This window comes from Rhipicephalus microplus, chromosome 6 (genome assembly GCF_043290135.1).
Source record: "Rhipicephalus microplus isolate Deutch F79 chromosome 6, USDA_Rmic, whole genome shotgun sequence".
Taxonomy (NCBI): domain Eukaryota; kingdom Metazoa; phylum Arthropoda; class Arachnida; order Ixodida; family Ixodidae; genus Rhipicephalus; species Rhipicephalus microplus.
Window position 1 is genome coordinate 101,980,635 of NC_134705.1, and position 27,964 is coordinate 102,008,598.

The 27,964-nt window shown below is 45.0% G+C and overlaps 1 protein-coding gene across 1 annotated transcript in view; it reads left to right on the forward strand.

The window, feature by feature from the left end:
* dysf (neuronal PAS domain protein dysfusion) overlaps positions 1–26,502 on the forward strand; it is a 160,513-nt gene extending 134,011 nt beyond the window's left edge. The window contains exons 6-10 of the mRNA XM_075866296.1: positions 1,797–1,981; positions 16,018–16,124; positions 18,571–18,724; positions 19,409–20,679; positions 22,263–26,502. Coding sequence (XP_075722411.1) covers positions 1,797–1,981; positions 16,018–16,124; positions 18,571–18,724; positions 19,409–20,675 — 1,713 coding nt within the window. The 3' untranslated portion in view covers positions 20,676–20,679; positions 22,263–26,502. The remainder of the gene's footprint in view (positions 1–1,796; positions 1,982–16,017; positions 16,125–18,570; positions 18,725–19,408; positions 20,680–22,262) is intronic.
* The last annotated feature ends 1,462 nt before the right edge of the window (positions 26,503–27,964 follow it).

A 27,964-nucleotide genomic window follows, 5' to 3' on the forward strand; every position in this document is an offset into this window, starting at 1 on the left:
TTCAGGGCATCTCCGAGAGACTCGAGACGATTTCAACGAAACGATCAGCGATTTCTCTCTTGAGACAAGCAACAATGGCTGTAGTAGTACACGCCTGCCTGCTCTGTGGGGCAAAGAGGGCGGTATATAGGCAAAGTGTATGCGAGAAGGGGGGGGGGGGGGAGGGAGTCTTTGACGGGGGTAGTAAGGACGACGTATAGATGATCCTGCCCCAAAAGGAAAACAAAATACAATAAGTGTACCATATATGCTTTTTAAAACTATAGCAATTGAAAAAAAAAAAAGAAGAACAAGCTCTTTTGTACAAGCGAGGCCTTCTATAGTCACTAGTGCCGTTTCCTATCCCTGGGAACGAAACAATTTTCGTTCTGCTACTCTCGGCCTCGCACTTTGCTGCTTTTTTGTTCGTCTTCTGCGATCATCTTCTGCTGTTCTTCTGTTGGTCGTTTGCTAAGTCCTGCGTTAGAGCCGGTTCCCGCCCATGCTGCTAAGACGGCATTGATTTCTCGTTCTGCAGAAAGGAATGAAAAAGAAGCGCTTCTCTTTTTCTTCGTCATGGGCTGAGCTGCATCGGCCATCGCGAGCCTCTCTTATTCACAGGGATCCGCGTTTCGTTTCGCTTCTTCATACAAAGAAGTGCAGAAATAGAGAGGCGTTCCGCGTATCTGTCCCCCTGTTCCGCTCGGCTGCCCTGGAAGACCCTTGTCGCCCAAACTACGTGCATTCGTCTTCTTAACCGCCGCGGTTTCAATCACTCGCCCTCTGCACTGTTTGTCGAAGCATCAGCAGCGTGCGCAAAGCGTTGAATGACAGCTACTAATAGGCTCGAGTCCGTGCCTTTCTGCCACTCCTACTGTCCGAATGCAAACAACACGTCATCTGAGGCATTACCACTTTCTTATTGCTTGCTAGCTTTACAGAGTACTGCAATGTGCGCGCCTAGTTGCTGTCCGTTTTCTTTTGTGTTGACGTGCCAGCCTGGTTTAACCAACGAAGATCCGTTTCATCTTTCCTGCGCCTCAGCCTGTTATGAAGATTATTGAGTGTGCGTGGTGCTTTGAATGACATCTGCTGATGAATTCACTTACATCTACCGTCGCAATATTGATGCAGCAGTTTGAGCGGTCATGAACCCGTTCAGACATTTATCTGCCCTTCGAACAAGCAATGTTGTACTACCTATTCCTATAGCTTACGCGTTGTGTTTTCAAAGTACATCGCTCAATGTTCATGTCTTGTAGGCAGTGCTGTTGACATAACCTGAATAGACAAGGGAGGATTTATTGAGGTGCAAAGGGTAACATGATCACTTTATTGTACGAGAGGAAACCTCAACCGGAACTCTAAATGCAGTTATTCAAATAAGCATGCTGTTTAAAAGGTGCTGCCGGCCTTTACATGATACCGACTGCTGACCCTCAAAGACGCCACAGACACGCAATACGTCATATAAGAAATGTCGTCATATCTATGAATTTATAGTCGGGTAAAACCCAAGCTCTCATTTAATAAGCTGTGTCATCAGAAGAAAAGAAACACAGAATGAAGTTTTTGACTTTTTAGTATTAAACTGTTGCGCGATGTGTACAGGAACCGTAAAGTGGCACAATGCTAGTGAACGATCTGCAACTCTGAAGTTGTGAATTCTTTCTGCCTCCCTGATCATCTTTCGTGACCAAAACCCTCCTATACCTCAGCATCAGCAGGTTACTTCAGGCTGCGCTATAGGCATGCCATACTTTATATTGTCGTCTGCCGCTTTTCTTGACTCCTTTTTTCGAACTTTCTTTTCGCAGGTGGTTCTGGTGCAGGGTCACTTCGTGTCGTACCTACCGCTGTGCAGCCGAAACGAACCCGTCTTCCTGGCCACGTGCACGCCAGTGGCCATGCCTGAGACGCGAGAGTGCGTCGTCCAGGGTTCAACGTCCGTGTTCACCTCCATACACTCCATGGACATGAAGTTCCTACATTTGGACAGGAAGTGAGTACCCCCACATCTTGGCACTATACTTTAGTGAAATGCTTACTTCGAAGGATAGTGAAATCGTCTTACAGTGACCAGCCTCCGAAGTTGCTCAACGACCATGGGCTGTACACGAGTGGTCGTGCGGTTTCGAATTGGTCAATGTAAGAACGGGAATGCAGGTCGTCTTTTTCAGCTTAAGATCGGCACTTTGCATTAGCATAAAAATGCTTTCACTAGGCTGCTGACGTACGTAATACTAATGTAACATATACTCCGGACAAGTGCGAAGTCTATACACCATACTCGAGAAAAAGAAATCTTAAACTGCATGGAAAGTTTCGAAATGTATTGTGTGCTAGTTTTGTCTATCGGAATTATAGACAAGTGCTCCTATATGACAATGACGTGTGGAACGCGACGAGCTCACAAAAACTCACTTTCCTACTCACACATTTTGTGTTATGTCTTTTCTAGATGATAGTCTGCGACCATTCATGTTCACAATATACGGAATTCACCGTGAATATATCGTAAGTAATTTGTCAGCAATGCGGTAACATACACCGAAAGCTTTGGTTACTAATAAAATAAATGAAGAGTGTTAGAGTAGAGTTTTGTGGTGATTAATTGTTGAGGGAGAGAAAATGTTTGAATTTATGTGGCGCTCGGAAAAGCGTAACGTATGTACGAAAATTCTGAAGATTGCATCAATGGGGCCTAAAACAGAGGCACGTTACTGTAGAAACGATGGCCTCTTTGTAATCAGAACAGCTTCATTGAAGCCCGAGTTTAGTGTTATATTTGTAGCGCGAAATTCTGTGAACTACGCGGCAATATTAGCGACGTGCGTGTGTTCTCTCTTCACAACGCCATTGATCGCAGGTGATGCTCAATTTAACGGCTTGACTTGAAGCCCCCGACGTTGATAGTATACACAAATGTGTCCCAAAAAAGAGGTAGACCCAATGAACTTCAAGTGCCTTTTTTCACGAATGGCATCGCCGACTGAATTTGTGCCACTTATTGAAGTCATTGGAGTATAATCAAGTTAATTTTGCTTTCTTGATTACTTAGCCTCGCGCAACTGCTGACCAATAAGCGGGCAATATTACCAACAACCTTGAGAACCATTTTAGTAGAACACACGCAAGTTATAACAAAATATTTATCTGTATGAGTAAATAGTGACCAGGAGAAGATGTTGCAGAAAACAAGCACTTAAGTATAGTATGACCACCAGCCTATAGGTAGTTTTTCTACACATTGAATTCCCGTGCAGGTTTGACAGTGTCAATTGCCCTGGCAAGTGACGTTTTCAATGAGTGCAGTGCTCTTTAGGTGCCACTGTGCTACTGAACGCTTGCATGTCTCTCATTATTACCCGTTTAAGAAGGGTATTCCTAAGAAGCATGCTGGAATAGCTGCAAGAAACCAGGCTTTCTATCGTACACGAAGAAATACTGTCATGGCAACAAAAGAAAGTATCTCCTTCTTCACGAGCAGGATGAATGACTTCAAAAGAACTATAAATAAAAAGAACAGCGTCCGAGTAACCGAGTAACGCAATTACAACTGCAACGAATCATATGCGTCTTCTCGCTTCCGGACTACAGCAGAAGCCCGGTACTTTTGGACACGGCCGCGCTTCCGCTTTGAATGAATGCCGGCGTCAGCGTGATAAAAAAAAAAAATAAAGCTAGGAATTCCACTGAAAACAGGAGCAGCCTGCGGAAGTAAGAAGTGAGGTGATCTCATTTACGGGAGCATAGCGGATGTTTTGCGAGCGAAAAAACAAAAACGAAGCCTGTGAAGATTTGCTGTGGTCTCAGAGTGCAAGGTGCTACTACTTATTATTTAACTGATACACTGCAATGATTCAACTTTCAGGAGAAATTCACATAACGATTCCAGCACAGATATTCAACAAATTCTATTGTTTCTCCCATCCCCCCCCCCTTTTTTTTCTTTTTTTTCTGACATTGCGCCAAATTAATTTCACAGTCAAAACACAGTAATCATATTCCCCTAATCTAGAAAATCTATAGGTATTTACTTGCATTAACCACCGGCTTCTTGGCCAATCCTCCTTAGTGGGTAAGAGCCACAAAAGAAAGGAACAAGCAAGCAAGCAAGCAAGGTGCTCGGGAAACGATTAATATAAAATGTTAATGAAGAGGAGGTGATGAAGCATGGCTAATAGTCTACGTAGTGCAGCCACTCTTTAGCTCATAACATATAGCGCTCATGAATACAAAGTGAATGGCTTTTTATGAAAACGCAGTCACCCCATCGGAACATAACATGAAAGAATGTCAACGTCCCGTTGGTACTTTTGCCATTCCAGCAGACGCTCTATAGAAAGTTTAGAGACGCTACATACGGGAATCGTCAGCGATATGAGATTTGAAAATGGCAGAAATGACTTGAGCAGCTGCTTCATTTGTAACCACTTAGAGATGCGGATATGTAGATTGGTTCCCGGGACCTACAAAAACATGGCAAGTATGAGTATGCCATACAAGTAGGCATGCTGACTACATGACGCTGTACGCATTTCATACACATATTTGCGGCATCCTGTCGCATCCCTAGTTCCATTTTCAAGCATCTGCTTCCACGAACTGTCAGAATGTCTGAATCATGCTCCTTTTAATGCGGGCAATCTTCATTGCAGTAACTGATCTCTGTAGTGTTCCGGGTCGCGGAATACCTGCTGCGGTCCTTGATCTAGTTCTCCTTTTTCATATCCGCTTCTTATAAGCTATTGGACAAGGCGATACTGCCTTTGCAGTATTCCTTAGAGAAAAACTCGAAACGAATCAAGTTGATACAATAACATAAAACTTTCGTCCATCTGATTCCGTCTTTCGCTGGCCAATATCGGTCCGACGACGTGTCTCGAAGTCAACGAGAGGGACGCACGATCCCACCTGCCTCGGTTAGCGAGATCCGTACTGAAGGAGGGTGTTTAACGAGCGGTTCAGAATAAACTGCCTCTTTGGTTTGGAGCTCTATAATTCTTTAATGTTACCTTCATTGAGGCGTGGCTCTTCGGGCCTTTTCATATCGAAGCCTCCTGTATGGCACCACATCTTCATGACCCTTATTTTTCTATATCGGGACCTGCTTCTTCCAACCGCGCTTTGCTTTTATTGTTTCAACCGTTTTACGAAGTTTACGACCTTTTTGCCCGCTTTCTAAGGAACGCGACTCGTGATTCTCGGGTCTGCGGCCACAATAATACCCGTGTACTCAAAGCGGAAAAGAAGCTGCGAAAAGGGGAGCGAATATGCACGCGTGCCTCATACGGAGCCCCGAGCAGCGCACCTAGAAACCCCATAAAAAATCGGGAGTAGCGGCAGCCCAGCTGCTGCGCTCTGTTACACTGTGTCACCCCGGTATACACTCCAACGTTTGTGGAGGTCTTCTTCTAAAAGTGCCAACCACAGCGGCACGCTACTTCACTCACACAGACAAAAAATCTAGGTGTGTGGAAGTGGGTGGCTGCTATTGTGCCCCCGCCTGCGTATGTATGCGTCTGTGTGTACGAGGAAGTGATTTGCATTTGAGAAGAGGCTAGTCGACGAGAGACATCCTCTCTCTTCATTGGCGCCAAGATTTACGGTCCTCGTACGCTTCGCGTTTAGCAGCGTGACGCTGCGGCGCTAGAACGTGAGCCGTGAGTTACGGGACGTAATTAGGCGGCACGCGGCTGTACAGAGTTGACGCTGCTTAGGTGAGCGCGAAATTGAAGAAGATTTGTGGGGCGCAAAAGTTTGGTTCGAGTGGCGCCCTTTTCCGAGCGATGAAGGATACCAACTGTCCAGTCCCTTTGACATCGTGCAGTGAAAAAGTTCCCAAATGTAGGTACATTATTCAACCTTGTTGAAGTAATTCTAAAAAGCGTTTCTGAAGTGGTAAACAGAATACGATGTGAGTCAGACAAGCATAGTATGACGCGAAGTGCGAACTGGTCCGTAGACTTCAATATCGCAGAGAACTTGAGGCACTCTGCTGGTCGGCCCTCGTTTCGTCGCTTCTTTGGTGAAGAGGAAAGGGGAGATGAAGGACACACAAAGAACTGAATATTAATATTTCTCATCTTTTTTCTACTAAGTACACAACAGTTTTTATAGTACATACAATGTCGCAGATGCCCCATATCACGAGAACTGTATCCTAAATGTGATAAAATTGTGATTGCACGAAATAGAAGTTTAAAGTACCTATACTTCCCCAAGTTTAAACGTTCCATGTTTTTGGTCATACCTACTGCGCGATGCCATTGGCGAAGCTCTTAGCAAATCGCGAACGAACTCCGCTGTGGCAATGCATGCGATTGCGTGCTAAAAGTTTTGTACGCAGTTCTACTGTAGGAACACCATATTGCACATCGCGAAGCAGGGTCACACACATGTGCGCGAACTCGGGGCCATGTGACCTGCTTTGAAGTTCGTTGCGATTGATTTTCCAGAAAAGACGCATTCGTCAATGCGCCGGCCAATCCACCACCTATATAAAAATCCTAGCGATCTGATATATCATTTGGTCATTGCTGTAAAAGTGTTTTGTGAATATCACTTGTCACGTCCTCTTTGGCAAAGGTCTATTCGGCGTGCGCATAGAAGTAGCTAAAAGTAGCCCTGCAATTGGCTATAATCAAAAAAGAAACGTTTACCCAAAGGTACATGCAGCGAAGCTCTTTGAAAAGAATGGCTACTATGTGCGGGCATATGTCTCACGCTCTTTGACCGTTCACTTATACGGCCTCATCGTGATCATTGCCTTGTCAACTCGTGATCACGTCTAGTGCTCTCGTTGTGTTTTAGCCTGGTTTGTCCGTAGGGGAGGTGTTGCTGATCGATAAACCAGACATGTTGCACTATAGATCGGTCTTGAAGAAAAGAACTCTACGCCACTCGCTGCACCGGGCAAAAAAAAAGAAAAGAGACAAAACCTGGTGCTCATGAATTTGGCTCGGACGCTTCGCGCTGTAAATCAAAATCGCGAGTATGTTGGCCCCACACGTGCGGTATATACGCAACACACATGCACTCTTAAGGCTCTCGAAGGCATTCTTCGCGAAGCTCATTTTCTGTGGCGCTCGGGAGTAACAGTTATTAGGGGACGGCGTGCACGCAATTAGAAGGCTGTTTCTTCCAGCTGATGATGCGCTCATTTCGACATCGCTTGGCTGGCACGTCTTATGTGGTGTGCCACTTACGCCCGTTGACCCGTTCCAGCCTCACTGATGAGCAGGCTTTATGGATCACGGTGAGAGAATGAAGTTCGAATATAAAGAATTAACATTCGCGCCTGATTTACGTGAGAACGGGGTTCTTCACGGGCCTCTAGTGTAGGAGCAGACCACTTCAGTAGCGATACACTGAGCAGGGCTTGGGCCCTAAACCTTCACCATCGATGTGCCAGAAGTCTTTGATGAATTGATGGAGAGGGTGAGTGTCCTAGATATTTCAGTGCAAATCTTTCTTTGATCATATAAAACCAAGTACTGAAGTCAGGTGGAGAGAAAACTATCAGCCAGTTCAGTTGTCCTGCTGAGTGTCACTTACACAGACCCGAATGCACGTGGCATTCACGAACAGTTATGTGTACCAATAAGGGCCTACCCCGAGTCGATGGTGTGATAATTGTGGCAGCGAACAGACAGTGCAGTACATGCTACTCGAATGTCCAGCTTACTGCGACGAAAGGCAGTTGTTTAAATTAGAAGTGCACATGACCTGTCGCGAACAATTAAGGTTGCGCCACCCATCAGGTCCTATGCTCGGATTTTGAAAACAGCGTCTAGTCATACTGCCATTAATCAATTGTTTGTCCGAATTCGGCCTTGTCGAAAGGCTCTAGTCGTAGTCTATATTACATAGGAAAGCCTTGATTTACCTGATACTGTAACGGTAAATAGTTTTGTCAGATTCACTTGGCCACTGCTTTTTTCTCACGTTTTTCTTTCCTTTCTTCTAAAATCTTTCAGTTCCGATCCCCATCCTCAGAGTATCATGCCAGCGATATATCGATGCCGGCAAATATCTATGTTTTTCTAATAAAGAGTCTCTCTCTCCCGTATATGTTTGCCATCGCTGACGTGATCAGTAACCGCATACGTCGGCTACAGCACAAAGTTATCTGCGAATGATATTTATACCACCCTGTGCTGAGCGTTTTGATTAAAGTCAAGCTTTCAACTTTTGGAAACTTTCTCGCCACAGCTAACCACTCAGTGTCTTCGACTACGTTTCACATATAATGTTTCCTCGCCAGTCTGTCATTGACTTCGTATTCTGCATATTTGTCAACAAACGCTAATTCTGCCAATTGTCAACTGCCAATTGTATTCTGCCAATTGTCAACAAACGCTAATTTTGTTGTAGTTCTTTGAACGAATATCTAAAAATACAGCGCACTAAGCAGTTCGTTCTTACGGATGTTTCTGATTGTACCTGTTGCAAAAGTACCGCTTATTGTCTGCTTCTACGCGACACTTGTGAATAAAACTGAGAGATTTTGTTTACACGACTTTGTCGTTCATAGTCAGTTGTACTGCGACAGGCTGTAGGGCTAAAACTTTTCCGCCATTTCGCTCGGGGTTCTTGTTTGGAGCAACAAGTAGAAGAAACCACACGATAACGACATTTAACTGCGCGAAAAAGAACGTACGGACAAAAATCACGCACATGGCACACGCGCTTGTACTTTATATATGCTTTTCGTTCGCGTTTTTTTTCAGCACCCTGTAACTAGTCGAAGACAATTATGACTAATCCATTCCGGTATTTGCAAATTAGTTTCACTTTAGAACTTTGACACTTGTATGGCTTCGGGATTTACTTATTCGCAGAAATTTCTCGCTAACACTGATTATTGTTATCTTTATCTAGAAAGTAGCACATACATTGCGTTTTGTTCTTTTTCTTTCAATGATTGTCAATGTAGTCGTATGAAGCATATCTCAGCATGTGGTAAATAAAATTGGCGACGTTGAGTCTTAGTGCCTGGCACCTTCATCGGCTGCTATCTTTTCTTTTGCTTTTGTTTCTTAAAAGCAAGGTAGCAATGCAGTCATTAACAACGCCAGCTAAGAAGCCTACATATCTTTCCAGCGCACCAATACAAAGTTAAGTCTTTCCCCATGGCCTGTCGGTGTCGGTCCAACAGAAGCCTTACAGAGTGGCAATGCTTCTGAACCACGCATAGTGAACTATCCAGCGAAAGACCGCCTTGGCTCCCAGCAACCACTGTGCTCTCTCGTGAAGGCATCACGGAACAAGGCCGCCATGTTAGTGGCACGTGCGCCAACCACGTAACATGCGCGCTCCCGGATGTTCGAGAAGACGTGCACCCGGGAGCAACGCCACCAGAACTAGCTACGCCATCTCGTTCTTCTTTCTCACATTCTCTCTCGTCGTTCTTTCCCGACACGAGCGGTTTCGATGATCAACATGTCCTCTTAATTACGCGCACGCCTTTTCATTGTTTCGGACGTATGCGATTGATCTTGAAGCCAACTACGGAGTGTACTGCAGCGCTCTCGAAGACGGTGCTGCGTTCTCTGGTCGTGAAAGGAGGCCTGGGAACTTTCGTGATCTTCACAGCGAGTGACGTTTATATGCGGGCATCTCCGATCGTTAACAGCAGCCGCTTGTCGAAGTTCCTTCAGACATGCGGCATGAACAAGGCTGAACGCAACTTGATAGTAACGCTAGAAAATTGAGAGAGGTTTTGGGTGTATAGTGACATTATCACACCGTTCATAAGTGACTGCGTTCATAGGTCCATGAAACATCTTTGCAAAATGACACGATGTTTGAGCGATGCATGAAGACGCTGTACACGCGTAATTGAATTGAAGTTCGTCATTGTGGCTTAAAAATATCACGGGAAGCTAACCACTAACTTTTTATGGACATAAAAATTAGGAATGCAGAATCTCCTATTCCACACAAAACGGCTGCGTCTTCGTCCTAGCAACAGCGTAATACAGGTGTAAAAAAATCCGTGAAAGTGGCAACTCAGCCCCTAAACTACGCCTTGCAATATTCTGAGAGGGCCGGTGGTCAGTCAAATAAACTTTTTCATCTAAGGGGTGATGAATTCACCGACAATTGTCACGAAATCTGTTGGTATTGCTGGCATAACCGAAAGGGGATGGCCCATGGTTGGCATATATGCCGAACCTTGGAATTGTTTTTCGGTATGCAATTTTCAATTTGACGCTTCCATTTCGTGCTGAACTCAAGTTGTTGCATGGGCCAAAGAGTATATTATAGGAATTTAAAAAAAAAGCGCTAAGATATGTACAAGGAAACAGCGAGGTCGTGTATTCTTTTTTGTTTGCTTTCCTATGCGCTGTTTGAATGCTTGCTTTTGTTTAGATTGGCTATTCAGACGAGCAAGTGTCATCAAGTTTTGAAACGTGAAACATGAAAAATAGCAGGTTTTCTTTGCCTCCGCAAAAAAGAAACGCTCGCATCGTGAAAACGTGTTCTTCGAGACTTCTTGGAACAGAAGGTTTATCAGGATGCAAGATGGGGGTGGTAAGAATTTTTTTAGATGTGTTTTTTGTGTGTTTAAATTTTTTGCATACACACACAGAATGTAGTAATTTCAGGGAGTGGTTGAGTTTTCATCCCCAAATAACCATGTAAACTAGGCCACTGTTCTGGTCGTAGACCTGCCATCCATACTTAGCCTCCCAAACTGGGAGGCTAAGGAAGTTATCTCGCGACATGTCCCAGAATAATTTTCTTAGCGCATCGCTTCCGACGAAAGAACGTATTCAATACATTAACACGTCACGTTGCGTAGATATGAGGCACTTCCCGTTAGCTCATAAAGGAAAATGCTGGACATCACGGTAACTCGGATGAACCGGTAGCACATAACGGGCGTAGTCTGCACAGTTTCCTATACGAAATGGTCGTTCAAATGAGACACCGCTACTGTCAAACAGAGGACATTCGGAGCTGAGGACATGGATGGGCCGAAATTAGAGCACACGTCGAGAGGTGCCTTGCGACAGCTGGTGACCTCTAAACGTGTCTTCATCGACGATCTGTCATTACTGCCACGAGCACAAACGGACGCAGATCTATGACTCGCGGCATGGAAAGGCGATATGCTTTGCCTAACTGGCCCACTAGGAGTCACTCTCGAAGGTTTTTATTTCAAGCGCAGCCAGCAAACGGCACGTAGACAGCGATGCTCATTTCGCTTCGGCCACTTAGTGGACGCGGCGTGCAGGCCGAGCCAGAGAGCAGTTCCAACCAGGAAAATATGAATTGATAGAAGGCGGGGATGCTTTGAGGAGCGCGGTGCCGTGGCATGTTGATGGAGGCTTTGCGTACACATAACCACTCCGTCGGCGGACATTGACAAATGGACAAGCACCGGTCACGGATGAATTGGCCGGCTTCTGAGGCGAGCACGAAGGAGGAAGTTTCGCATCTCGTCGTTGTCCAGGCGTTTTCGAAAGCCGGGGACTTCAAGCTACCCGCTCTCCTTCCTCCTAATGAGCCCAGCGCATCTATAGACGGCTGTTGGGAACTCCTTTTATAAAAACCATGTAACAACCCGCGAGGGATGCGTTGGGCATCGCGCCATAAACAAGGTCCTCAAGAGGTGGGAAAGAAGGGTTGCAAACCCGGGACCAAAGCGAAGGAAATGGATGTATGCGAGTCGTAATAAGACTATACAGCTTGGTCGGTCAGCAAACGGAGCGCTTGACCATAGTGACCCACCCTGAAGCGATGCGAGAGTACGGATAGAGCCTGCTTTGGCAGCAAGAAACACGGCAACAGCATACGAATTTAGGGCTGGCGTAACGGTGTGAGTGGTCGCAGAGTTGAGGCTCTGTATAGAATCTTAGATGGGTATGCGTGGTCAGTCTTTCGAATAGGTCGGACGTGACTTCCATTAAGGGCGCGCGCGTGGAGCGAGCCACCTGGAACAGAGAGCCCTTGCGCATACGTGAAAATGAGCACAATATTCCATGTTTTTTTGTTTGTCTCGTGTACGGGTTTAGAGCACGACCGCGAGCACACCGTATTCCGCGCTAATGAGCTCGCATAGGGTATTAGAGCGGTGGGCGCTTGTTGCCCGGTAACTACCCGATGCACCGATTCCCACCATCGGCAGCGCTTCGCCGCGCTCACGTGCATATTGTGAGCAATAGAACGTGATCGTGCTTGTGTGGCCAAGTTTATAACCGGCATGAAGCTGCATAACCGATACGATAAACCCCTGTAGAGTTGTGTACGAAGGTGCCTGTAACACGTTTAATGTGATGTTTTATGATTAGCTCCAAAGTAACAATCACTAACGGGTAATAGAATTAATTTGATCCAGTTCAGTTTCATTAGGAAAACAGGGCCATAACACTCACGTAAGCTCGTGTTGACGTTAGCTTCTATGTAGCACGTATACGATATAGTTAAGAACGGCGTCGTTATTGAATCTCGAAAACCCATGCAGAAGCAGCGCCGACTGCTGTTATTTATTCCTTCAACCATGTGGAGTCACGTACAGACGGGCCAGATAGAAAACACGCACGAATATATAGTTTATAAGGTAATTTGATTCACCAGTGTAAGCGAGACCACAAGGGATGTTTGTAATGCGCAGGAATCTACCAGCTGAAGTTGATCCACCTTTAATACCGTATAGTAGGTTCACAGCATTTGAATAAAAAGCGATTCCGCTCGTGCCAAAAGTTCGGAATCAATCAAGGAGATCATCTGTTTGATCGAGCAATGTTATGGTGTGTTTTGACTTTGTCATAGCCGTATCGCATCGTATATTCCCGTGTCCCAAATATTCGTGTGTTTATGTTTAGCGAAGCTTTGTAGCTGTATCATACGGCACCTCCAAAGTGTAGAGGATATCCAACTGAAACGAAGGTGTTGTAATGTAATGAATATGACACTGTGGACACAAGATGGTTATATTCATTTATTTTTGAAAAAAAAAACAACCACCCATCACACACGTTCTTCTTGCTTACATTTCTAAGTGTCGTGGTCCCTCTACACGCTTCTTTTTCAGCGCATCCATTAGCCTATCCGTAACATCTGAATTCTAGCAGCGCGTGAGATACTATCAGCAACAAAGTTCGCACCCGCGCAAGTTTGAATCCGTCCCAATGATGTAAACATCCTTTACGGTAATTAGGCGATCGTGAAGGTTATACGAAGGTGTTCTGGCTCCTTTTGTAGGCGCAAGAATGCTGCCGTGCGCTTCGCACATGCGTAACGAATGGCGAAAAGGCCGACGGCGAGGCAACCTGAGTCACACCCGGATGCTTAAGTGTCCAAGATATCTTCTCTCTCTCTCTTTCTCTTTATTTTCTCTTTCTTGCTTTTTCTTCTTTCTTTCTTTCATTCTTTCTTTCTATTATGTTACTATGCATTATTCTTAGAAGATTCTGCGTCTCTTCATAGCGTAAGATCTATTTGTAGTGTTTGTAATTCGTCCCTAGGCAGTGCCCCCAGTTGGGCAAGCGCCAATGTGACCGCTCTAACTTAATTACTTTAAGAGGAGGCCGCCTCCAAGAGAAGCTATGAATATTCGATGAGGTGTGCTTCGCTAGGCTTACAACCGACGTGAGAACTACCACGCGAAGATTAAATAATAATAATAATAATAAATATGTGTGAAAAAACTTGGTGCTCGTCCAGTGATTGTGCTTGCTGGAAAGGATTGTGGAAATTCACAGCCACTTCTATTTAACTTTGAAACAATGTTTTGGCTATGTAGCTTCAAGCAAAGACGATTGTTCTGTTGCTAAAATGATAATAAATTTATCAAGTCTATTAGTATGTAGAACGTTCTTGCAGTAGACGTTGGGTTGTAAGTATTGAGTTGCGTTGCCATCAGAACCGCCTCAGGTACACGTTGTAAGCTCACTAGTAAATAAGTACATCAAAAAGTACGTCTAATAACACAGTCTATGTAGCGCGATCGTGGGAAGGAAGAATTTCAAAGAGCAATACCACATTTGTGACGATGTAACAGCACGCTTCCCAATTTCCACACATACGCGTTGAAGAAGCGCGTCTTCATTATTAATTTGTCACTTACCGAAGAACTTGCTGTCAAAGTGTAAATACGCGGATGCGAATAGGTGTCTTGCTGTTTGAACTACAGCGACGTAAAGAAAACTCGTGGGGACGCTTTGGTGGAGAAGCTCATTGCAGGCTTGAACCGAAGACCTCGATTTAGAATTGGAAATACAAAGATTACGTGGTGTTTACTTTTGACAGGAAGCTTTATTGTATGCATTTTGCTTCAAGACACGATAGTTGAAGCAGCAAGGACACTTGAGATGTGGCACTACCACGGTGTTGGAGAATCCTGCTGTTATTGGATTTGATTATGGTTCAAATGCTGGCTCTTCCGATGCAAAGCAGAAGGGTGAGCACGCGTACAATGTAGACAGCGTTGTACGTGCAGCCGCTAAGTCACCCTTTTAAAATAGTTTTGTACGTCTAAAACTGCCCGCTCCACACGAATTATTGTCGCTACTTTCATTGTGTTTGCTCGCGACTGGAACAGACCTTGAACCTGAACTGCACTTCCTTAATTTCATCAAGATGAACATGTTTCTGTACAGCTGTCCAGGCATGCCTGTTGGTTTGAAGAAAAGCCAATTATAGAACGCTTGTCTTCAGAGCGCAGCAAGAATATTGTACAGATTGAGAATTATGTAAGGTACTACACCAAGGATTTAGTTACTATAGCGCAAGGCTTTCTCACCTGCAGCTCAACGAGTCTGGTTCGATACCATGGCGGCCGCGACGACGTCAGTTGGATCTGCTCTCACCCTTCAAGAAGTCCAGCCATTCTGGCTAATTTGTGTGCTCGTGCGCAGCGATTTCGTACATATCGCGAACACTGGCCGGAGATAGTGTAAGTCACGGCCGCAAGTTACAGCAGTGTTGGCGCACGCTCCTCACAGTGTATAACCTTAATGACCTCATAAGCAAAGCCACGTGGCGACTTTCCTGTGCGATGAGGACCGCTAGATTCTTCTGCGGCCACTGAAAGCGGATGTTGCAATGTTTCTCGCCGCTGTCGATATTATACAGCGCTGCCGTGCACGTCCCTGCTCCCGTGCGTGAAGCGCCGACACGATCATCGCTCAGGTGATGGCAAAGCGTGCTTACTGCGTGCGCATTAGGTTCTGGCCTTGCCACTCTTGGGCGCGTGGGCAGGCGTCGTGCGCGCGCGCGCGTGTATATGCTTGATCAAGCCGAAACGTGCGTGCTTACGTATACACTATAGCGTACGTTCCGCGTATATCGGCAGCCGTAGCTCCGATACGCCGGCAGCGATTTCCGGCAATGCATGAATGAATCGGCTGCCGGTCGGAGGTCTGTGAGTGGCAGGCAGGCCTTGTATGGCGCGTGCAGCGCCGCGCAGGCGTGAAATTTACACCTCCATTCACGCCGAAGCCCGGCCTTACTCGATGAGCTCTCGGGTGGCCGAAGGAGCTCGCCTTCAAGACTACGTTGGGAGATAATTCCTACAACCTCTCACAGCCAGCTGTTAGGTGTCCTTGGATCCTGCCAACGGGCAGATGCGTCAGCATTCAATATCGTACACAGTGAAATATTTTTGCTTCGTATTGACGGAAATGTCAACGCTACACATAATGCCGTACCACAAAGCCATTGAGGTACAAGAAAATGTAGCTGGATGCGGACTTGAGTCCTCCTGGGAAAATCCTGCGCAAGCAATTACAATAGAGGCCATTTTCTGCGTCATATTCATTCACCTGCATTGGGACGTCCGATACTCATTCATATACTTAGGTTTTTGAGGACGTAGTCTGTTAGTCCTGACAGTGGAAATCGTCACAAAGGTATCAATGCTTTTGAAAAAAATTGCACGTAGCTCTCCCAGCCGAAAATGTTCAGATAACTTTAAGATCACTTTTCAGCTTGGCAGGCTCTGTAGCATGTTCACGCATAAAATGTGAATCAGTGTGTATCAGAAAACACACATTCAAGTGTGTGTTCACGTTCTTCCTGCAGCGGTGAGTTCCATCTCGGTTACCAAAAGTCCAGCCTTCAGAGCATCTCCTGGTACGAACTTGTCCACTGGGAGCACCTAAGGGAAGCACAGTCAAAGCACCGTCTAAGTGAGTATTGCACGTGACGTGAAACCTGATCCAAATGCAACATAGTCGTGTATAGTTGGACGGATGTCAATGTTAATAAAAAAAAATAAAAGTACATTCTGCGTGGCGTGTCATCGCAAATCAGCTCTGCGCGATTCCGCAAGTTGGCAGAAGAGTTACCATAAAAAAATACTGCCACTTATCTATAGAGCACAGAAGTACAAGAAAATCAGTATCGGCTTCTTCGTAGCTTCATGTTAGAAAACACATGGTAGTCAGTTCTTCTCAATGTGTTCAACGATGCCGTCAAATAGTATGAATGAAACTGCAGAAAAAATGTCTCCACTCCAAGTTATGACTTGCATAATATTTTTCTATTTAAGGATGCACTCGAGAACAAATCGAGGTGTAGCTGTTCTCTCATCTTGCTGCTGTTGTTGCTGTGTATGTCTACAAGCCTCTTCGGTTTAAAATTACACTTACATCTGCATTGTCGTACGTGGCTGTTATCAGACTGATACACTTTCGTGTAAGCAAATAGCAGCTTTTCATTGACTCATGTGGGCAGTTGAACTGAAGATGTAATTTATCTCATGTGCTTTTCTAAAGGGCAAAGACAAGGACATTGTTCGCATTATATTTGAATATGAATATTAAAGCACATAGATGCAGCACTCAGAGTCACTCAGAGACCAACAACGAGAAAACGAAGCGTTGCGTGAAGATTGAGAAGAGAGGGTTTAATTAAACACTCAGACTCAACCAGTTCCGAGACGAATCGAAGCTCTGGCAGCAGCAGAGACATACGCAAATAGGATAACATGAAAAGACAGTGTGAGGTACCGCGTCTCTCGCAAGATCCGCCCCGGAGATCCGCCCGCCTTCCTCCTGAAATTGGTGAGGGAGGGAGTCCTTATTAAGTGACCATAGTCGCCGACTGGGCTCCTTTCCTATTGGCCACACTGGTCGACTCCGAACAAGAACGAGGGGCTCGTCCACCAGGACTCCTTGCACGCGCAAGAACACCTTGCGTGCAAATTTAGGCGAGGAAAACTAGAGAAAGAAAGGAGATCAAACAAAATGGCCACCAAAGCAACCTCCCAGCAGGAAAGCTGTAGGAAGATGCTGACTTGAAGAAGCCACAAAGGTAAAAAAAAGTACTAGCGAGCATGCGGCGAAGAAGGGGGTTCGCGTTTGGCTCAGAGAAGACGAAGAAGCCATGGGCGTGACGCGATATAAGCGAGAAATTATACGCACGATCCCAATCTTATCCTTCTCCCTCTTCTCGGTCTTTTCCGAGCTTCTCTTTCTCTCTCGCCTTTTGCTCTCTGCCGTTTCTAGTTCTGAACTGGCGAATGCTTCTTCCTCGCCCTTTACGCTGTATACATAGATCCCCGCGAGCCGCACAGTCTTTAGGCCGAGCCACAGGGCAGCCGTAGCCGAATGCCAGCCATCCGCCTCACTGCTACACAGAGAGCGACGCTAAGCTGTAGCTGCGACTAGCACGCAGACAAACGGCAATATGCACGAGCAACCAGTTTCCCCCTCTCTCTTTTTACCTTTACAGGCTTCCCAGTCCTTTTTCTTCTTTTGTTTTAGCTTTAGTTTCTCGCTCTCTTCGTCTCAGAGAGCTAGCTAGCCCGCTAGATGCGCGGTCGTATCACGAATCCCGTTCGATGCGAAAAGAGACCGAAGAAGAAAGAGGTTACCGCCTTAGAGGCAGGAACTTAGTCTACACAACGCCGCTTGGAAGTTGGCGTACGAACGCGTACGCGAGAAGCACACCTTGAACAACGACAACAACAAAAAAAGATGGGCGGAGGAACGTAAGGTGGCCGCACGTGTTGTGTTTTATAATGTTCCGAAACAAGGGGTCCTTATGGGAGGCGTCTTATGCTCGCATAAGTAGTCACAGCCTCACCCCATCATTTGCGTCTACCCGGGTCAAAGGCACCTGTGTGTGGCTAGGTCAGCTACCTAACGCAGATCTATCGTAGTTTCGATGTTCTTGTGGCTGAGATGATGCCTATTTGTGTTCATTCTTGTGCTTATTCATTGCTCGTAGACGCACGCGTTGTCTTCTTGAGGGAGCGGCGGACTAACATGCCAAACGTCGAAAATAGGACATGAGGTGCGGATAAGTAAGGTGACACAAAAAATACGAAGATATTCAGTACGCATCTGCTCATATCCTTCATTCGATTGCGTAGGCAAGGTTCTGAATATTCATTAATAGCTACCCGCGTGAAATTACCATTGCTTTGAAGAGCCTAAAGGTTCTCAATTACAGAAGTTCTCTGGTGGAGACAACCATACCATTGTACAATGCTGTCCGTGTAACTGCTGGTCATGTTTGGGTACTTGGGCATATTGATCCTTTCATTCATGCTAATGCCGAAGCTGCGCATGAATTTGAGTGAAATGCCTCTATTCAGTTGCATAAAGATCTCCACGACGACATTTGCAGTTACGCAATCGGAGCAGGAGCGATCGTGCATCTTGTTGGTGCGGTTGCAGACAAGTCGTTCGGGCTGGCTGTGGGTGCACGCAGTGCTCCAGGTGAAGGATGGCTCTGACAGCTCTCAGCAGCCCGTTATCGTATGCACTAACCAAGTTCTCAGGTGAGATATGTCAAACATATACGGTAATACTCCTTTTCGCTCTTTTAGAATATAGCGAAGTTATACAAGTCTTCGTGCTGTAAACTTGCTAACGATAAAAGATGGTCCACTTTGGCAGGGCGCTTTAATCTCACTGATTAGTGTTAATAATGTGTACTTGGTTAAGTATATATATTCAGCCTGATATTATACCTTTTGATTATAAAATGGCTTTTCACTTCCAGCTTGTCTGTTCTTCCTAAGCTTTCCGAAGAAACACCACTGAAATAATTGATTTCGCCATCTACAATCACAGCTGCTAGTTCAAAGATGGCACTAGGTAAAATGTCGTGTATCCCAACTGTGCTTCGTAGTAACAAAAATGTGGGCCCAATGTCACACAAATCTTTTACGTTATGATGGTTCGTAAGAAAATATTCCAGGCAATCCCAACTCTTGAAATGTCCACAAATGTTGTTTGCTAACCACAAACAGCTCTTACTAATAAACTTCCAGGGATGAGGATTGTCAGTGTATTTTCTAAATATCCGTGGCGACAAGTGGGATCACTGAGCTCTGAAAAATTATAACGCTTGCAGCGTAACATCACGCAATAGGATAACACAAGTGATATTATTGTGTAAGCGAATGTTTCAATGCTAGCAACTGCCATGCATAAACTAAGAATCCTGCTCCTTTTTCCAGTGAACGAGAAGCAGCCGTGATGCGGGCCAACTCTTGGCTCTACCAATACTACTCTCTCCACTCGAAGATGCACTACGGCCTCGCGTACGAAGCAACGCGCCTGCCAGCTTACTACCCAACTCCTGTGATGCCCTATCCACCACCTCCCCCGCCTCCACCACCACGAGAAGTGCCGCAAGCACCGCTACCGCACTCGCCTTACCCCTTGCCCCATCACCTCAATGGAGCACCAGTCCCTCATCATCCACAACACCACCCTGGTGTGCTCCAGTACGGCGGCCCGTCTCCACACAGTGGTCTTCCTTACAGCAGCGTCGCTACTAGCGCCGCAGCAACCGCAGCTTCAGCATGTGCCAGCACAAGCAGTCCAATCCCTTCACCTGACCACCGGAAGTGGACACCTGCTTCATCTTCCGGTGGGCTCAAGAGACCGGCGTCTCCCGGTCCGAGCATCAGCGTAAGCAGTGGCGGGAGCCTTAGCGGGAACTCCAATGGCACGATTACCAGTCCGACTCTTCCCAAGGCCCCGAGACCAAGCTATGGTGCCTTTACGGAACTCGCTCCCCTGCTTCCTTCCGGATACTACGGTGGGCCCGGGCAGGTACTGGCCGCAACTGCTCCAGTTCCAGCGGCCTTTCGTGCCCCCACAAAGCTACCCGATGATAGGCTGGCCGATGTGGAACAGTCTCTGACTCCAACGAACACGGAAGACGTGTCCCAGCTGATCTCAGGTGGTGGACCCGGTTACCTGCGGCCAACGTACATGTCTCTCGATGACCCTGAGGTGGCAAAGGCCACTCGAAGCGTGGCACCGTATCCGACGCCTCTTGAACCACCCGCCTACTATCCTCGCTACCTGGAGCTGAGCCTTACGCTTGAACTCGCCGACGGCAAGGAACCATACGCTGCTGCGGCTGCTGCAGCAGCAGCCGCGGCAGCGGCGCAGAGTTCGGCGGATCTCAGGGAAGGTTTCCTCTACCACCGGGGCGCCTTCGCTCCACCGCGGTTATCGGCACCATGCGGAACTGGCAGCGAAGATGAAGCGGCGGCAGCTTTAGACGCCTCTGCAGCAGCGCATGCGGCAGCTGTGGCGGCTGCGGCTCATCACCATCATCCGCATCCTTACTGGCACCGGCCGGTTGGTGGCACAGGCCCTGCAGGTTTAGGTGGTGCTGCCGGTGCCATCGACGCCGCCACTGGAGCATGCCTTCCACCACAACCGGGACACCGGGCGATCACCGAGGAACCAGCTTCTGTCGAATCCTGACCGGGTGAGGGCTACTTTCATGGTGGAAAAAAAGTATTAGCATTTTGTAAAATAAAACGTGAATTAATTGTCACTACCCACTATTTGTGTTAGTATGCCCAAACCCATATTTTCCAAACATTGCTACCTCGCGTTGCAATGCTCCTGCAACACACTGGGTCTCATGAATTTGCATGCAGTACGTAGGTTAAGCTTTGTACGTGGGTAAATATTCACGTCACACTATTTCATAAAGGCATAAACTTTCATTTTCGTGGCATAAGTAGGTAATATTTTGTCTATGTCATTCACATCTTAGAAATGGTAAGGCTATAAATGAATTAAATTAGGTGGACCTTGACTTTCGCGTAATTTTACAATATTATAGATTCTATATTGCAGCATATTTAACCCTCATGGTGATTAGGGTTGTAAATATCTGACCACTGCGACACTTTTTTGATGAATGCAACAATCTAGAGGTCTGTGTACTTAGATTTAGATCATGTTCAGGAAAGTTGGGTTGTCAAAATTGCAGGAGCCATTCACCAGACATCGGCAATATTCATATCGTGGTTTTAGGTCGTATACCCTTAACAAATAATTATTACACCTAACGATGAAGTTTTTCATACAAACTTGGCGCATTGAGACATACGAGTTGATTCACTTTAAATAAATCCAAGGCCTGTTCGTATTTATTGAAAGCCTTGTTCTTAGATTACCTTCTGAGAAAATTTTTATTCCCGTAATATTCGACATTCCTTGAGCCGAGCCAGCTGGCCAATAACAATGAGCTGTCGAAAACTGAAGTATCTCTTGCTTTAGTCTTGGTTTGTAAGAAACAAAGCCTTAATAAAAGTCCAGCCAAGCAGTCATCTGAAATATTTGACAGGTGAATACCCTTAGTGCGATTGACGAGTGTGATACTGTTGTAATTAGGTGTTACTCACGTTTGTCTGCATTCTTTGCCCAGTGCTACGACTGGTGGCCTGATTCTTACTTGAAGTTTTTAGCACCTTTCGTCCCAGCAGAAGTAAAAGTGACAGTTCAATCGCACTACCAAGCAACAAATGCTTTTTCGTCTATCACGCCACCATTTTTTGTTACGACATGGGGAAATTTACTAGAATGTGGTTGCATGTGGTGATGAAGTCTGGAAAACAACAGATAAGCGCGAATTGAATGTCTTTATTGATACTAAGTTGTGCGTTCACAAGACCACGTAATGCATAGCGCATGCCACTGGTCGTGCGTTTCAAAGAAGAATAACTGTTTATATCAAACCTTATGGCACAGCAGATGAGAAATATTTCGTGTGGTGCCATCAAGGAGTTTGCAAACCATTTAGTGTAGTTAGGTCACGCTGAGAGGTTTACTAAGAGTAAGCTAAATATTTTGATGTGATTTGGTGTTCAGAAAACGAGTGAAAAGTGATGATTTTCATATACTGTAGAATGACCTGTCATTGAACGGCTGTTTTACAGCAATTATTGACTTCATAGTACGAGTTCTCAGTGGCTCCGTACGAGTGAGCCGATACTTGAATTTTTGTCCTAGATATTCAAATTCAAGTATGACGAGAACCTGTGTCTCTTCTTGTTGCAGCTGCAGTGCTTGGTGCCGGCCAAGTCACGGTTGTGTGACGCCTGCGATTCCGCCTCCGTCCAGCTTCGGATTTCCTCTTCCGATTCAATGAGAGTGACCGTATGGCATATTGCCAGCACAGCAAGCATAAAACTATGGCTTGGATGAAGACGGATTGGGACAATCGCGTTACTGCACCACGCACAAGCACACACCGTCCACCCGCGCTTGCTGCCATGGCAGACCGCCAGCTACACGGACCGAAGCTTTGTGGAAAGACTGCTGAAAGCCATCTGCCTTCGAAACAGTACATAGCCAAGCACAGCTTATGACAAAGCCTCTTTTATTATTATTTATTTCGGACATTTCATTGGGGCAGTGTAAGGAAATCTTCATATCCTTACGTGTGCGCTATTTTGATCAGTGGTGCGTAGTGAACAGAGTGACAGATCGTAAACGGCTGGTACTGGCAGGGGTGATAAGAAATACCTGCGGAAATTGGAATCACATTTCCAAACTTCCAACGTGCGATGATGTTGCCGCAGGGAGTACAGGTGATCCTTTACATCAACACCAAAGAGTGAAACAAAGTACTCAAACAAGTATTTTGTCATTTTCTTCAATAACAAGCCCCGGTTACATTTGCTTGCCCATTAGTGTTGTGTTTTCAATGGTGAGGTTGACATTTATCGTTCACTGTTTTTCTATAACACCATTTGTTATAGAACATAAAGAGGGGAACAGAAAATGATCGTGGCACTGTTACGAACCATGTACGAACAGAGATGATGCAGTACAACGGCGCGTTAGGGAGACTTCGCTGTCTTGAAATGTTTACTGACAGCGATGATTGTATTCAGAAGTTTAGCCTTTGCTCTAAGGAATACAATATTTTTTTCCAAGTGCCTTACTTATTCAAATCAGTGGTACTTCCCACTGTGTATTATAGTCCTGGAAAGTATGAAAATTTCCGAAAACAGTTGCAATGCTGCTTTATTACCCTTCAGTTGGTGCTGATTTCTGATGAACATGTCCGATTTCACGACGTGCGTTCTATGTCTAGGATTTATTCAGCCACTCTTAATGTGGTTGACGCTGAAACGCAAGAAAACATAGTGCTGCCAAGAAATTTAAAAGCCCCATTTCAGTGCACATAAAGTTCAATCTATTGAAACTAAAGAAAGCGTGGTATGGAGAGGTTCAACTCTATTCCGGATGTATGGTGCGGCATTGCTTGCGGCACCTCTTGTTCTATTGTGAACTGTGTGGATTGTCTAGCTTAAATGAATAAGGTTATAACTTGTGAGAAAATGTCAGTGGGGGTAGTGAAAGAGACACATTAAAAGTAGGCCTTATGTTCCGGTAGGTTTCAGTATGCAGCACACTGTGATAACGAACAAACATTTCTTCCAAACGCATATTATGCTGCGCTGTCATGAGTTAGTGGGCAGTACGAGCATACAAAATACATCAATGGCTAGAATTGTATGGGGTTTCTGCGCAACAATTGCAACTGTCTGTATGTCTGAAATTAAACGGTAGAGGACCACTAAATTAGGCGGTTATTCTAAATTGCAGCACAGTAAGAATGATTCAAATTGCAAGCTTTGAACATGTGGTTTCAAGCCAATCAGCGATAAGATAGTGGCCGATTCGGAGTGTCGTGTTCATGGCAGGGCCATCGCTGAGATACCTCACGGGGTGCCTTGGGCAAGATGAATAAACACGAATGTTGTGTAATGCTCTGTTATATAGTAGAACCCTATCTAACAAATTACTGCTCATGCGAAGCAAGTATGAGTTTCATGTGTGCTTGACGATTGATGTGAGCTAGCATTATGTTTGCCGATGGCCCATGTCTCGCAAAAAAAACGCGCATAATTCAATAAAGAGATTACATGTTCTAGCAGGTAATAGTGCTACTGTAGGTACCAGAATTGAACTGTTTCATTACAAAAAATTTTTCAGTCCTCACAAACTTTGCTGAAGACAGATATTTTAACTCAGGATGGCTAGCATGATGTATCTTTTATCAATTCTACTTTCACAACGCGGTTTCGAGGCAGCTGTTTCTACCATATCCACTAATTTCACTTGTTCACTTGCCTTAAACTACAGAATATAAACCGACATAAACTGAAGATACCGCGTGAATAACGGAACGCGTATTATTCAGCACCGCGCTCAGGATCGAACAAACTTGATTTGCACCGTAGACATGCGGCACCACATAATATTACCACTTTGTCTCCAAGTTGTCCCTTTAGATGCACATGACGTTGCAATATAACACTGTGTATGTGAACAAATATTTCGAGCACTAGGAATGGCCACAACACCTCCCTTGAAATATTTAATTCCAGTTGTCCACTGAGCGAAGGACAAATATACGCAGGGTGACATTGAACATCACCTATTTATATAATGTGGCTTCCTGAGGTCGTCTTCAATGTATTTTGTCTGTATGTGATTTCAGGCAACGTACCATGTAATGACGTTGAACTGCAGAGACCAGGAGGTAGTCTTTTAAACGTGTCATCAGTAAGGGAAATCGAATTGCTCAGAACATTCGCTGTTTGCAAAAGTGACACTGTTTCGGGCATGGAAAGCAAACTGAGATGTTACGTCATTTTTTACGAATGCTAATCGCATCTCTTGTTAGATTTCGTTAGTTAGAAATCACTTTACGCCTATTGCATACAAAAACTGTTGACGATGGGCACCCATTGATGTTCCCTTGCGCCATGTTTACAAATGAAAACGTCATTTCATGTAGCGTAGTGTGAGAAAGTTCCGTGTCTTGTATATACAAGTGTATGGTTTCTGTTGAATCTCAGATTGCCGAATGCGCTATCACCCATAGCATATGTTTTGTTTGTCACAATACGTTCTTGATCACAGATATAACTTTCATATTTCAGTCGAGCATATGTAAATAAACCGAGAAAGAAAAAAAATATGCACTGTCTCCGAAATATAGGTGACTAGCTTTTTTTTCAGCAAGCTGTATTGTGTGATGAAAGCACCTTCTTATAGTGAGTGTATGGTTCCTTCGTGCTTTCTTTTGAATGCCATTTATGAAGGAGTAGGATGAATAGAACTTTTATTGGTCTTACTTGTGCGAGTGCATTTTCCTTTTTTTTACGGTAATGTGTGTCTGTGTGTGGAGTGTGCACGATTATACAGATCTCACCGCTACGGATAATTCCTGTGAATTTTATTTACCCTCAGTTTTCGCTGTGACTCCCATGTGTGCTATTTGTGCTTTTCAAAAAAATTACAGTAATGTAGACAAGATATATTTATTCTACACTATTTCGCATGACACCCTCCTTTTGTGCGTAATTGCTAGCACCTGTTTCTCGTGTCAGCATTTGACGACTTTGACTGGCCTGTGGGAAAATCACTTCTTGAGAATATATCGCACCAGATACGTGATAAAATCATGTTTGGCAATGACAGTGAGAAAGAGGGAGGCCTTCATGAAACAACATCAACTGTTGACAAAGCAGTGATAAAGTTTATTGAGATATATTGTTCAGAAGCTAAATCAATGAATCATTTTGTGATTTGTGTATCGTAATTGTCAGGAACAATACTGTGTTCCTGATTCGCAACTAAATTAGGGTGGTTTAAGAAGAAGAGTTGGGCAAGTTTGTTTTGGTGGATTTTTTAACTGTACAAAGACGAAAACACTCAACGCTCCGGCTGTTATTTCTCCGATGTGTGCTTTTGTGTTTGCATTGTTTACAGCATAGTACAATCAATTATAAAGGGAACATTATTGTGACCACAATAATCCATTGCCCATTATAATATCGCCACCCTGCTAGGCGGGGTAAAAACGAAGAAAAATTCAAAGTAACTTTGCTGTTAGGATTTCAATTTTTTTATAAACACAAAGGCTCTGTATTAGAAAAAATAAAATGTTCCAGCCGAATCCAAAAGGCAATAAAGGCTTTTTATATGTATGTACTGCATGTCATGGCTGTGCGAATTTATCGTGGCTTTCAGACCGTGCTGCTTGATATCCTCCCACCTTGTTTTTTGTTTCTGTTTGTTTCGTTTTACGAGCGGTGTGGACATTATGTGTGCGCGAGCCCTTGCTTTGTTTGAAGCACTGTCACGTTGCATTTTCCTGTGTCACGTCACCGCGCCTTAGAGAGCGCGAAAAATCTCTGTGTACAGACATGTTTATTATGTGGCAATGGATGCAATTAAAGAGACAAGAGAAGTTATTGTTTCGTAGAAGAAAACGAAAGCCGTATCACTGTGTCGCTCATTTGGACCCCCGGGACCTTTCAAGGAACAGGCCCTTGACACCCCTTTGTATTGTTGCAGGATGAGAAATACAGGATTGACTCTTTTGAACTCTTGTTTTAAGCACAAACAATACGATCCATGCATCCACAAAAAATTCGGCAGATCCCACGTATCTGGGAATCAACTTTATGCGAAGCACTCAGAGAGAAGGTGGCCGTGTTGCATTTTTTTTTTCAATTGAGTGACACGTCATGAGATGACGCTAAATATATGTACAGATGTTTCACGCAGAGACATACGTTGAAGAGTTGCAGATGTTTATATAACCAGTTTTTCACTTGTAGAAAGATGTCAGCTGGAAATGTGTTTTAGCAACACCAAAAGCTGATATGAAGCCCTGATTCTCGCGAAGATGCTGGCCCTTGACACTGCTACATAAATCAAATACAGCGCATGACAGCTCACCAAAATTGGCGTTAACCCAACGTGACGGCCGTATGAATGGAGCACATATGTAATGATTATAAAATTGGGCAGGCAGTGCTGCAACCACTATTGGTGTTTCACGAAGATTATCGCCTAATTGAAAACTAGTTCCGAGATGTGGCACAGCTCTGCGTTAGAATGCTTGACTGCCACGCTCAATGCTCGGGTTCGATTCCTGGTGGGACTCTGAAATTTATTATTTGCATTTGTCGCGTGGCCAGCGCTGCTTATGTCCGGTTTTTCTTAACGCTGACATTTATTCTATGCCTTCGTTGGGTCGACGCTACCAATGTCGGGTATTGCTTAACGCTGACGGGTTAAAATTGCCCATGTGTGTTCTCGTCGTTCCTGGGTAGATACCAAGTGTCAATCACCTGTGGCGCATACCCGCTTACCAGTGGCAAATACCCGCCCGTAAGTATGTGCCGCTGTCTAGCGGGAAGTTTTCGACGACGCACGCGACCGGAATGTGACATTATTGATGTCTTGACCAGCGTGCCATATTCGTCAAACCATCTTATCCTCTCATGCTAATTTTGGTTCACGCCAAGTTAAGGGGGTGACCACGAGAGCACCTAAACATAAGCGGCTAGACAGATAGATACACTCAAAGTCGCTGAAGTTCGCTTAGAAATCATTTAATAAAGAGTACAGTTTCAAGATCTAGAGTAAAGTAGGCAAAAGTGAGGCTGCAAGTACTGCTTGAGCGATACTCTGGCCTTTGTGATCAGCAGAGGTTTGCAGCCCGGAAATGCCTCGTGACTCAGACAAAAATACAAGAGTGCAGTTTTAAAGAATCGAAACTGCTCAATTCACAGCTAAGTAATGTACAAGACTCATTGGTTCTATGTTGAGTGCGGGTAATTTTGCCTCGAACGACGCGTAGATAAGAGCTTACATTATCTTTAGAGACCACATTCTACTCGACATGATTGGTTATCTGTAGTGATGGCACATACCAGTCCTTCTGGCTA